At 28.5% G+C, this 12,764-nt stretch overlaps 2 protein-coding genes across 2 annotated transcripts; both read right to left on the reverse strand.

Moving 5' to 3' along the window:
• Positions 1-58: 58 nt before the first annotated feature.
• Positions 59-5,003, reverse strand: LOC105633314 (beta-glucosidase 18). Its single transcript, XM_012215882.4, has 12 exons — positions 4,816-5,003; positions 3,137-3,203; positions 2,730-2,788; positions 2,489-2,564; positions 2,328-2,402; positions 1,874-1,961; positions 1,528-1,780; positions 1,268-1,383; positions 916-1,168; positions 717-819; positions 478-580; positions 59-396 (listed from the first exon to the last, which is right to left on the reverse strand). The coding sequence occupies exons 1-12, from the start codon at positions 4,933-4,935 to the stop codon at positions 201-203; spliced, it is 1,509 nt and encodes a 502-aa protein (XP_012071272.1). The 5' UTR covers positions 4,936-5,003; the 3' UTR covers positions 59-200.
• A 2,518-nt stretch (positions 5,004-7,521) lies between these two features.
• LOC105633315 (beta-glucosidase 18) lies at positions 7,522-11,544 on the reverse strand. Its single transcript, XM_012215884.4, has 12 exons — positions 11,294-11,544; positions 11,034-11,100; positions 10,710-10,768; positions 10,114-10,189; positions 9,944-10,018; positions 9,771-9,858; positions 9,426-9,678; positions 8,950-9,065; positions 8,593-8,845; positions 8,373-8,475; positions 8,061-8,163; positions 7,522-7,806 (listed from the first exon to the last, which is right to left on the reverse strand). The coding sequence occupies exons 1-12, from the start codon at positions 11,426-11,428 to the stop codon at positions 7,590-7,592; spliced, it is 1,545 nt and encodes a 514-aa protein (XP_012071274.3). The 5' UTR covers positions 11,429-11,544; the 3' UTR covers positions 7,522-7,589.
• Positions 11,545-12,764: the final 1,220 nt, after the last annotated feature.

The following is a 12,764-nucleotide window of genomic DNA, read 5'->3' on the forward strand; positions in this document are numbered from 1 at the left end:
ATTTTAAACACCTATTTTCAAAATTCTGCTCCCCTAGAATAAGTTGCAACACTAGTCCTTAAGAATAATAGATATGCATATGTTTTTTATATATATATAGCACACGGAGATATGGCTGGCTGATTTGAGGATAGCAATGTGCTATATGGAATGTAAAACACAGAATTTGCAACAATCTATACAAGTAGTAGTGTCCGTTTTCATTGTTGGGCAAAAAGGTATTTAGGAGCTTCATTTTTAAGGAATTGATGGAACCATTTAGCTGATTGTTTGGGCGTCCTCTGCAATGTGGTTCGATCCACGTAATATAACCCAAAACAAATGGTGTAACCATATCTCCACTCAAAGTTGTCTATCAGAGACCAATGGAAGTACCCTCTCACATCCGCTCCCTTCCTGCAATTATCAACATATAAATTAATTATCCAACAAAAGATTTGGTTAAAAGTCAGTCTGTACATATAGATATATATGTACCTCAGTGCTGCTGCCAAAGAAGTGAGGTAACTTTGCATATACTCTATCCTACTTGTGTCGTTTAGCATATCTTCAATGGCCTTGCTGCTAGGCTGTGCGTATCCTGCGAGCAACTCCATTATTAATATTTTTAAGTCCTTAGTCTGAAAATTGAGCTTCGTGTACCGGGTTGTCCTCTTAATAATAATAAAATGAAGAGATTAGAAAATTGTAATTAATATTGGTGTTCAATGACATACCATTTTCAGTAATGAACATAGGTGTGTTGTTGTATCTGTTTTTGAAGTACATAATTGTCTTTTCCATACTATTTGGAACAACATAGAAAGTGGGCATTGCAGTCTGAAGAGAAAGAGAGAGACAGAAGCAATGTTAGTTACTATCATACATAAAATATATTGGTTGTTACTAGATTAGATTAATGTAATAATATCTTACTGGTTGTCCTATAAGAACCCCATCTCTCTCTCCAGTTATATAAGCAAACGAATCAGCAATGATATCAGTAGTAATATTGCAAGATGACACCAAACAATCCTTTGCATAGAGAGTGCTATAATGGTTTATTCCAATAAAATCCAATTTGCTCTCCAATTTCTTCCTGTCCTCCACTGAAAATTTTGGTAGCCTTAGCCCTACTATCTGTTGCATCTCGGGTGGATACTCTCCATACATAATTGGATCCATAAACCTGTAATTTTATGTATTAATTAATTAATATAGATATTCATTAAATCAGTAACAACTTCTGTAAGTTTAATCCTTGAACGGTAATTAATTAGCTAATTACCAAGCAGCATAGAAAGCTAGAGCTCGCTGAGTAGCAAAAAAATCAACTGGAATATCTCTTAGTGGTTCAAACCAATAGACATGCAATACAATGCCAATCTGCCCTCCTTGTTTTTCCTATTTCAAGTAAGCCCAAAATTAGTGAAAATTAATTTTTTTTTAAACGAAGATTTTTAAAAAAAATCTTTATTTTTATTGGTTTCATCTATACATTAGCCCGATAAAGAGGGTCCATGCAAGTTTTTTAAACGTTTACTGTACCTGATACTTGTTTTTATAAATTTGAGTTGCAGTGGCATGTGAGAGTATCATATTATGAGCAGCAACGTAAGGCTCTAATTCAGAGTCCCCAGCTTTGCATTTTCCGATAGGGTAAGAGCATCGGGAAGGTGGATATTGACCACTGTAGTAGCTAGCTTGGGCCATAACGTTGGGCTCATTTAATGTAATCCAATACTTCACCCTGTCCCCAAATGCCTGGAAGCACACTTCTGCAAAGTGCCCAAAATCTTCCCTGTAATATATTGAAAACAATCTAAATCAGTCAAATTTACTTTCTTTGAAAGGGATTTTATACTGTATTAGAGGTAGGTTTTTGACGAATTACTGTATTTGAGGACTCAGCCAAGAACCATATCGGTCTTCTAATTCTTGAGGGACATCGTAATGGTTCAAAGTAACAAATGGTTGTATACCTGAAAAAAATAGACATAAGAAACATTTTTTAAGGGAAAAAAAAACTTAAACTTTTATTAAATAGAAATGGAAAAATTATTATTTTCTCTTTGTATTTTATCATAGTATACAACATTGTTTCCGTACTTTTAGAAATACATACTTTTATTTTTTATTTCCATTAAACTGATATATTTTACCGTAAATATTTTATATTTTTTTGTCATTAAATTATTATTTTATCTCTATATCTTATCAAAATTAACAAATTTACTCCTATATTTAACAGAAAAGTATAAAAAATTGATAAAAGAATACAACAGAGCATCGGTAAACCTGACGTGTATAAATAAGAACACATACAAATCTGCATGTCTGTTTTTTACCTTTGAGTAAAAGAGCATCGGTAAGGTTATTATAATATTCAATCCCAGCTGCATTAACATTCCCAAATCTGCCCTCTGTAATTTTCTCAGAATTATTACAACATAAACAAGTGAAAATCATATAATTTAAGGGAAAAAAAAAAAGTTGTTTTGGAACATACTTGGAAGGACTCTAGACCACGAAATAGAGAATCTGTATGAATTTACTCCAAGGGAATGCATCAACTCTATGTCTTCCTGTCACACAATACAACTCCTCCAAATATATTTTATTTTCTTGGTATAAATAATAATATTTTACCAACTGATACTTTAAAATTGTATTATAATAATACTGTTATTTTATTATATTTAATTTATTCCAATTTAATGCAAGCTAGTATAAAATTCCAACTTAAATACCAAATATAAATGATAATGATCATCCGCGACATCTCCATTGCTTCCATCCTTGATTTTTCCTAATCATAAGAACAATTGTCACTGCTATATATAGATTTTAAGACGAAAAGGAAAATAGAAAATGAATTTTTAATCTCTAACTATATGCGATATTATTATTATTATTATTATTTTGAAAAGCAAAGACTGATATTATTATAATGATACCTGACCTATCCCGTGGCAAATAATAATAATAAAAAAAAAATGCAAGACTCGATTTAATTGAAAAAGATAATAATTAAATTAACTGTTAATCCGTTGACTTTGCAAATTTTAATGCAACACTCTGGATAAGTTATATATAAGCCAAAGAACTTCGAAAAAAATTAAAAAATTATTTTTAAGTTAATTATATTATATTATACCTGGTAAGTGAGAAAATACATCCCAATTGCTGAGGCCTTTATTGGCTTCCAGGTATGCTCCTTCCACCTGTAGTCTCAAAATAATATATTTTCAATTTGATATAAATAAATTTTAATTAATTTACTAAAATTTATGTATGAACATAATTAAATCATATTTATTCTACTGTCATATCTATAAACAAATTTTAATAATAAGCAAATCAAATTTGATTAAATCAATAAAATTGATCTTTCTGACATATTAAAATAATCAAAAGATCAATTCATAAAACACTGATAGGATTTAAATCTTTCACTTCTTGCAATCTGCCTACAAAAATTGATTTGATACACAATCAAGACAGAGACATTTGAAAGATAGTTGAAACATCTTTGGTAAAAAAATTTAGGATTGAATGGATTTGATTTGATTTGATTTGGTTTGATTTAATGTGTCTAAAGGTGCTTTTTGCATTATTAATATATTAATAGTTATTTACCAAACAATTATTTACCAAACACAAAAATGAAGATATATTTAATTTAATATTATTGGCCACTTGACTTATCTTATGTTATCTTTTTGTTAATGTAGTCCAATCATCATTTGCAGTTCAAATAATAATAATAATAATAATAATAACAATTCAACACAAACAAGAGTTTAGTAATGGAAGACTGGAAGAAAAAGACAGGAATGTTAAAAAAACCTAGGTGGAAATTTGAATTGCTAATCTACTTAGCTAGTAACCTAAATCGATTTCTTATTACATATCTATTTCTAGGTAGAGAATAGGAAAATAATTTCTCTATTTCTTTTTTTTTTTTTTTTTTTTTAGGAAAAATTCCTTTATTTCTAAGGGAGCTACTTATTGACTTAAATAACCACTTCTGCTTACGTCGGAATGAAGATAAATTAGATAATGACAGAAATTTGTTTGTTCAAAACAAATTACAGTTTATTTTCTCTTTCTTTTTTTCAAATATTTTTTATTTTTGATAAGACAGCCTAAATAGCTAGGTTTATTACTTTAGATATTATATAATATTAATACCACTAACTAACAAGACATTGGATTACCGGAATCAGAGTCTGAATTACCAGAAATAAACTATATTTCTATATGAATTTTGCATCTAAAGTCAGGTTCCATCAGCATAAGCGAACGGAAACACATCTTGTCTCTTTTGTTTTTTTTTTTTTATTTTTTTTTATGGACAAGATAAATAAAAGCAAGATTTGAAAAGAAGTGATTTTTTTATAGGGAAGGAATGAATTAGTAGAGGGAAAAAAAGAAAAAGAAAAAGAAAAATAAAATATGCATCCTGCACTCAAATGCAATAAACGTAATGTCTAATATTTATAGAATTTCTTTATCATATGTATGCCAAGAAAAAATATTTTCACTCTATAGATTTGTAGCCTGCACGGTGTACATAACACATCTGCATATATATGGTAATTAAACTTAGTTTCTGGACTGCATGCATTGACATTGTAAACACGAATAGGAGCTGAGGGAGGGGAGATTGGGGGAAGACCGGGTCTTCAAACTCCATAAATTTTTTTAAAATTTACTTTATAATTTAGTGCAAAAAAATTTTTCCTCACTTTATTTCCGTAACTTTTAAAAAATTTATTTTAACTCTTCTAAATTCTAAAATCTAACTACACGCTAAACACAGATTATACGTACCTGGTAGGAAGAAGTTGCTGTCCCAAACAAAAATGAAGGAGGGAAGTGACTACGGTCCAAAGATGAACACACCTTCATCGTTAAAAGTGATACAAACACAAAACAGACCAGTTTCTTCATCTTTCAGCTTAATCTTCTCCCTCACTCTTGTTATAACTAGGCAAGAGCGGAGCTCACTCCTTGGGATATATTTGCATGCCCTTTATATAAAGAATTGGTGACACTTCTTTTGCGTACTGTAGTAGTTGTTGAATATCGCAATGCCATTAATTAATAAGACATTTATGGTCAATACGTATTAATTAGAAGACTGGTAGATTTAATACTATACATGTGGACCGTTAGATATATGTAATTTGATAATAGAGTTTGTTTTATCTTTGATTTTAGCATAAAGTTTGTTCAATAAAATGCTTCATGTTTATTATAATTTATAATTTATATATTTGAGTTTTAATTATGATTTAAATGTTAAATCATTAAAAAAACTTTGCGCGTAGTTTTAATTGTACCATAAATTTAATTTTTTTTTTCTAATATTCTGAACTTGACCTTTAATTACAATAATACCCTAACTTTCTTAATTTACTATTGTTTTTTACATTTTTCTCATATTTAACAATAAAATTTTTAAAATACAAAATTTATTTGATATTTTTATGGTATTATGAATTGAATTTTTTAATTAATTTTCAATATTGCAACCAATTATTTGAAAAATATTATTAAAAAAATATTTTTTATAAAAAATATTTTTTAAAAATAAATTATTTTCTAAAAATAAACGGAGGATTAATTAAGTTGTGATACGATCTTAGTCCATAGCTGACTTGAGAAGCTGGGACTGACATGAGAAATGGATAAGTTTTAAATGAAAAATCAATTAACTTGTCCCTTTTCTTTTCCTTTTTCTTTTCTTTTTCCTGCTCTATTAAAGTCGTGTCAGTAGAAAAGTTTAGGATCTTTGATCTTCAAAATTCCAGGGATTGAAATTTCTTATGCATCACATTTTCAATTTCCATCTTTCGTTTGGTTTGAATTTCTAGAGAACCCATTAAGCATTAACCCCAATAATATATAATCAGAAAAAAAAAATTCATGCAAGGAGATGAATTTAAATTTTGAATTCCTATTGCATATGCTAATTAATACGATTAAAATAAATAGTGAAAAATAATTTTATCACGGAAAAAAAATATAAATCACTTTAATCACAAGAAAAATTTTCCTTTGAAAATTAACCTTAACCTGACATTAGACATTACATGGCAATATTCAAGGAATGTTAAAAGGTATATTAAGACTCATGATTTATGTTAAACAATTTCAGGCTTGAATTTCACAAGAGATGACAAAATACGTATATTGTTAAAACGTACGTGATGAGCGAGTAATATTAAATGATGAAATAATTTTTTATAATTTCGACACAAATACAATATTTAAATTAGACAGCTGACACGAACACGATACGTTTAATCCGCTTAATATCATAAACATGTTAAGTGGGTGGTGTTGACACGTATGCAACTCGTGTAACCTTTTAATATCATAAATAAGTTAACTGAATGTATTAGATCTATATACGACCCACTTAACCTGCTTATAGTATTTTTAACTTTTAATCTATTTACTCTAATCATATTTAAAAATAAATTTTCACAATTAAAATGCATAAATTCTTCAAAATGCATAAATTTCTTTATAGAAAAAAAAATTCTTATTGTATAGCTTATTATGTTATTTCTGCTTGTTACACCTCCCAATAAATAAATAAAAAAATTCTTAATTAATTTCCAATTTAATAGCAAGTGGATAATTGACAAACCTTTTCCTTTTCAGTTATAATATTTTATTTTGTAATATTCCATATCTACAAGTGAATTAGTCAATCTTGATTTCTTTCAATTCACGCCTTTGTTTTTCTTTCCATTGAAGCAATTGACAAATATTAGCGTATTCAATCCACCTCATTCTCACCAATAGTCCAATTTAATTTTGGCATGAAGATTAAGAATTCAATTTAATTTTGGCATGAAGATTAAGAAGTCTTATCAATAGATTTTTTTTTTTTTTTTTTGTTATAGTTTACCAATTTTATCTTTCAATGAAATGACATATAAATGAATGTGACTTATTGATAAAATAATAAAATTTTTTAACTTAATTAAAAATAAAAAAATGGATAATTAATTTAAGATGTCCCAGATTAATCAACAATGGCTTTCCTCTAGCAAGGGTGGTAAATGTGGACCCTAGGATGATTTTTTTTTTTATCAGCAAATAAAATTATTTTATTATGAAAATGCCATGAAAAAACATAACATATCTGAAGCAAATATGTTAAATGAAATACAGATAAAAAATTCTAGAGCTTAGAACTTAGACACCATGAGAAATTCACGGGTTTTATGCAATGCTTTCCTCCACATTATTGGGCTCTCCTTCAGCGAAGCCGACAGAGATTATCAAACTACAGTCTATACTTCTAAATTATTCAATATTTATGTATTATGAAAGTTAATTTTAAAAATTAATACAAATCTTAGTAATTTACTCATAACTTAAGGTTAATGAATTTCTTATATATTTTGTTTTTACAATAAAAAAATTTCTTATAAATTACACAAATTTTCTAATTATATTCATCAATTACCATAGGATGAATGTAACAAAACTTAATAAAAAATGAATAACTTATATAAAAAATATACTAAAATATGCATACCCAATCAAATTTCAATAGCTAATTTACAAGAAATATTTATTTATATTTACAAATACCATAATTTTCTGCTGCTATTTATGGGCATGCGAAGGTTATTATTATTTCTAAGGAATTGCTGAAACCATAAGGCTGATTGTTTCGGTGTTCTTTTCAGCGTTGTGCGATCCACATGGTATAATCCAAAGCATATTGAATACCCATATGACCATTCAAAGTTGTCTATTAGTGACCAACCAAAATAACCTCTCACATCTGCTCCTTTCCTGCAATTATAAAATATAATAATGATAATATTAATCACAAAATCACAACTCACCACAAAAAAAAAAAAAAAAAAAGCCACGATTTTCAAAATGTAATGTAGTGAACCAGAAAAAATATTTAAGGGGCGAAAAAGTTTTAAAAATTTAGCAGTAACTGGAAATTATTTAATATTTTATAATATAAATTTTATAAAATTTTAAAATTAGGGGGAGCCGAGGCCACTACTGGCCATCCTTAGTTCCGTCATCGGCACCTTATTGCTGCGGCTAGGGAAGTCAGGTAACCCTCCATGTACTCTATTCTTCCAGCGTCACTGAGCATTTCTTTAATGTCACCACTGTTAGGTTGTGCATATCCTGCAAAATAGTTCAATCTTTAAGTCCTTAAAGTTACACCAGTAATTGAAAATTGTCGTACCTGTAACTAAACTCGTGATATATTTATTTTTTCTCCTCAGGTTATTAGAATAGCTTTCAATTGTGTCATAGAAAGAAAACGAACATTTTTTTCTCGTGAAAAATTTATTTATAGTTATTCACTTTGGTGCATGCAGGAGATTATTTACCATTCTCAGTGATAAACATGGGTGTGTTGTTGTATCTGTCTTTGAAATACATGACTATCTTCTCCATACTATTTGGAACCACGTAAAATGTAGGCATTGCAGTCTGCAAGAGCAAAAACATACATATAATGCTAAATTAATATATATTAACTGTCATCTTATCTTTGTTAACTAATTTCTAATTAGACTCTAATTCAGCTTAATATAACTAATTAATTACCGGTTTTCCAATAAGATTTCCATCTCTGTCCCCAGTATTGTATACAAATGAGTCTGCAAGTAAGTCAGTACTAGAATTGCATGGTGAAAACATGCAATCCTTTGCATAAAGAGTGCTATAATGATTTATTCCAATAAAATCCAATTTATTCTTCAATTTCCTTTTCTCCTCTACTGAAAATGTTGGTAGCCTTTCACCTACTATCTGTCGCATTTCAGGTGGGTACTCTCCATATATAATTGGATCCATAAACCTACAGATACAAATTTGGAAAAAAAGAAGAAAAGAAAACGTCAATTCCAATTCCAATTCAAGTAATAATCAGAGCAAAACGCTTAATTAAGGTAAGACAATTACCAAGCAGTAAAAAAAGATAGAGCTCGTTGAGCAGCAAAATGATCAGCTGGAATATCTCTTAATGGTTCATACCAGTAGGCACTTAACACAATGCCTATCTTCCCTCCTTGTTTTTCCTATTCAAATCAAAACCGTGTAAGTACTGCATTAATTAAATTGAATAATCTAACTGTGTATAAACACGTTAATGCATTATAGTCATGTTCGGCAAAATTAACCATAAAAAAATAAGATTTAAATATTTAATTTTTGAATATAAGAAAAATGCTGTGACATATGAAATAGTACTGCCGAAATCAGAGGCGGAGGGAGAGATGGCCGGAGGTGGATAAATCCTTTTTTTTTTTTTTTAATTCTTGCCTTCAAAAAAATTTTTTTTTTATTTGGCCTCCTTAAATTTTTTTAAAAATATTTTTGGCTCCCTAACTTTGATTTCTGACTCCACCACCGAATAAAATTTTGGTATTCAAATGTACCTGATATCTGTCTCTGTAAATTTGAGTTGCTGTGGCATGCGACAAAATCATATTATGAGCGGCAATATAAGGTTCTAATTGGGAGTCTCCAGCTTCACATTTGCCTACTGGGTAAGAGCAACGGCTTGGCGGATGTTTTCCACTGTAGTAGCCAAATTGGGCCACAACGTTGGGCTCATTTAGCGTTGCCCAATATTTAACTCTATCCCCAAATGCCTTGAAACACAACTCAGCAAAGTAGCCAAAATCTTCCCTGCATAAACATGAAAATTATTAATGTTTTCCTTATTAGAAATTAGGAAAACAATTTCTCAAAAAAAAAAAAAATGGTAAAAATAAACTTACTGTATTTGAGAATTTAACCATGAGCCGTATCTATCTTGTAATTCTTGAGGAATATCGAAATGGTTCAATGTAACAAATGGTTGGATCCCTACTCAAACAAATTAGACTCAATTAAGTACATAATCCTAAATATAATATAAATGGAATTTTTAAAAAAATAAAATTTAAATTACCTTTGAGCAAAAGAGCATTGATAAGTTTGTTGTAGAATTTAATCCCTTCTAAATTGACTTTTCCAAATCTACCCTCTATCAATAATTAAATATATAGAGATAATCTCAGGAAAAAAAAAAAAGATTAATGGTTTAATGGTCATTAATTAATTAGTGTGAGACATATATACTTGGGAGTACTCTGGACCAGGAGATGGAGAATCGGTATGAGTTGACCCCAAGGGAGTGCATTAGCTCTATGTCTTCCTGATACACACAAAAGACTTTATTAGAATATTTTTATTTTGTTATCAAAAATTACTAAATAAGCATAAATCTATAAAACATTTCCATTAAATAAAAAAAAAAAGACATTTTTTTCATATTTTAATCACAAACCGCAAGGTATGAAAAGGACCCTTTTTTAAAAAATGAAAGTCAAGCGATGGATCCTGAAGAAAATGGCGTGTTTTGCTGTTTCAGCTTCAGGGAGAATGACTTTGTAATGTTGATTAAACGAAGTTGATATGTCACAACTGCAAGTCAACGCTTGAAAATATGACTTTTTTCTAGTTCTAGTGTTCCCTTCCTCCCATCATTTTCTTTAAAAAATGAAATAAAAATAAAAATTTATAATTTTAAATATTGGATATAAGTTATTGGTGATTTTTAAAATATTTAAAATTTCAGAAAGTGCTTTTTTCTTTCTTTTTTTTTTTCTTTTTGGTTTTTAATGAGGATTATAAACTAGCTTAATTATAAAAGTAGAGAAATATATTGTAATTACCTTATATAAATTATAATGATCATCAGCCATGTCGCCATTGCTTCCGTCTTTGATTTTCCCTGATATGATTACCAACAATTATTAAAATATATGATATATGTACTTAATTTAATTAAGCTAATTGTAAACAAGTAAATGTATATATACACACACACATGCAATTATGTTTAAATAGCTCTCTAATTTTCTTATATATATATATATATATATATATATATATATATATATATATATATATATATACACTCTAATAATTTAGTATGTGAAATTAAGCCATTAATCACCCAAGAAATTTAGTACATTAGCGACATTTCAATCATATACCTTGTATATGTGAGAACACATCCCAATTGCTGAGGCCTTTATTGCCTTCTAGGAATGCTCCTTCAATCTGCAGGTTGGCAATTTAAAATGGAATCAATCATTTGAAATTGTAAATATGCAATCTTGTTCTCTGAAACAAATGGCTGAAATAAATATGAAAGCAATAGATATCAGAAAATAAAGAGCTAGCAAATAAACCTGCAGAGTGTAGATTCAAAAAATAATACAACATAGAACAGCAAAACCCTTTCTGTATATACCTGATAAGAAGAAGTTGCAGTACCAAATAAAAAGGAAGAAGGGAATTGGCTACGATCCAAAAAAGACGAACATCTATCTACAGATAACACCAAAAGAAGGAGAACAAAGACTGCAGTTTTCACTTTCTTCTTCATCCTTGATGATCAATGCTTAACTTTCTTGTGTTGTGTAGAGAATATGTTTAGATGAGAGCGTCTAAGCTGAAGCTGGGTTTGTTGAATGTGTATATTGCATGTTATTAGGATCTGCCTAGCTCTCTGGGCTTTATATAGATAATACCTCGCAGTTTTTCGCTTTTTTTTTTTTTTTTTTTTTTTTTTTTGAAAAATATTTTCTAACATGTGTTTCCGGCAACCAGTTTCAAACTCATTTGTTAATCCAACAATTATTATTAACAAAACAAAATCTGACGGTAGAAAGCAACTTCTGTATTAGTACAGAATATTAATATTCTGTACTATAGTTTTGCCCTAATGTTTATAACTTAGGAAAAAAACTTTGAAGTCTCCAACTCAGAAATAGGCGGCTTCTATTTTATTTCATTTATTTATATAACTTTTGGGGTTATCTTATCTGAACAACCATAAGCCATGTGTCAGCTTAATCCTTTGGTTGCAAGACATTTTTTAATTTATTTTTCAATTGCATAATTTGCATATTATATATATATATATATATATTGAAATTGAAGTAATTAATAGATAATCAATTGCTCTTCTCTTCTTAATTTTATGATTAGCATCGATGATAAAGTAATGAAGTTAGATTTTGCTGTACAAATAAATTATAAGGTGGCATAACTTCACACTTAAAAATATGGTTAAGGGCAATCAAATGCACATCAATTTAGTTAGAATTTTTATAAAACTAATAAACGAATCAATTTTTCTTAAACAGAAACCGAATTAAACCAAATTTCACAAAAGAAATAAACCAAATTGAGAAAAATTTTAAAAATATTAGACAATAAAAATTGAAACAGCTGAAGTTTCAATAAAATATATTAAAATTTTTATATAAATAGATGAAATTAGGTTTCGTTCCATTATTTCATTTTTTTTTTTACCTTTTTTTAATATTAAAATTATTTCTTAACTCGTATTTTCAATTGCATTTAATAAAGATATATAAAAACATTATATATAAAAATTCAATTGAACCATATTGAATAATATTGAATCTTCCGATCCAATGAATCCCTACTTTTATCAATTTATTGACGGATCCAGCACTTATCAAAACATGAATATTTTGTATATATTTTTAGCGAGTTATTGAAAATGTCTATTTTTTCCTTTTCTCTCTATTTTACGTGTAAAGGGTCATAGCATGTTACTCAATAATTTACGCGAGTTAGGTTACTTTTTTTTTATATATATAATTGTATATAATGAACGTATTTATTTAACATTTCCAGCTGATCCCTATAGCTGATAAGCATGCATTGCAAATATTTGCAATGACAAGATT

This window comes from Jatropha curcas, chromosome 7, assembly GCF_041381405.1.
Source record: "Jatropha curcas cultivar XTBG-Jc1 chromosome 7, XTBG_Jcur_1.0, whole genome shotgun sequence".
In the NCBI taxonomy this organism is placed as follows: Eukaryota; Viridiplantae; Streptophyta; class Magnoliopsida; order Malpighiales; family Euphorbiaceae; genus Jatropha; species Jatropha curcas.

Excerpts from the sequence above, each read along its gene's own strand:
- LOC105633314 (XM_012215882.4), bottom strand. The coding sequence starts at position 4,935 with ATGAAGAAACTGGTCTGTTTTGTGTTTGTATCACTTTTAACGATGAAG. Across the intron at positions 1,781-1,873 it reads TGGCTGAGTCCTCAAATACA|GGAAGATTTTGGGCACTTTG; the intron begins GTAATTCGTCAA and ends AATATATTACAG. Across the intron at positions 820-915 it reads GGGTTCTTATAGGACAACCA|ACTGCAATGCCCACTTTCTA; the intron begins GTAAGATATTAT and ends CTTTCTCTTCAG.
- LOC105633315 (XM_012215884.4), bottom strand. The coding sequence starts at position 11,428 with ATGAAGAAGAAAGTGAAAACTGCAGTCTTTGTTCTCCTTCTTTTGGTG. Across the intron at positions 10,190-10,709 it reads ATCATTATAATTTATATAAG|GAAGACATAGAGCTAATGCA; the intron begins GTAATTACAATA and ends TGTGTGTATCAG. Across the intron at positions 9,066-9,425 it reads TTTACAGAGACAGATATCAG|GAAAAACAAGGAGGGAAGAT; the intron begins GTACATTTGAAT and ends TGATTTGAATAG.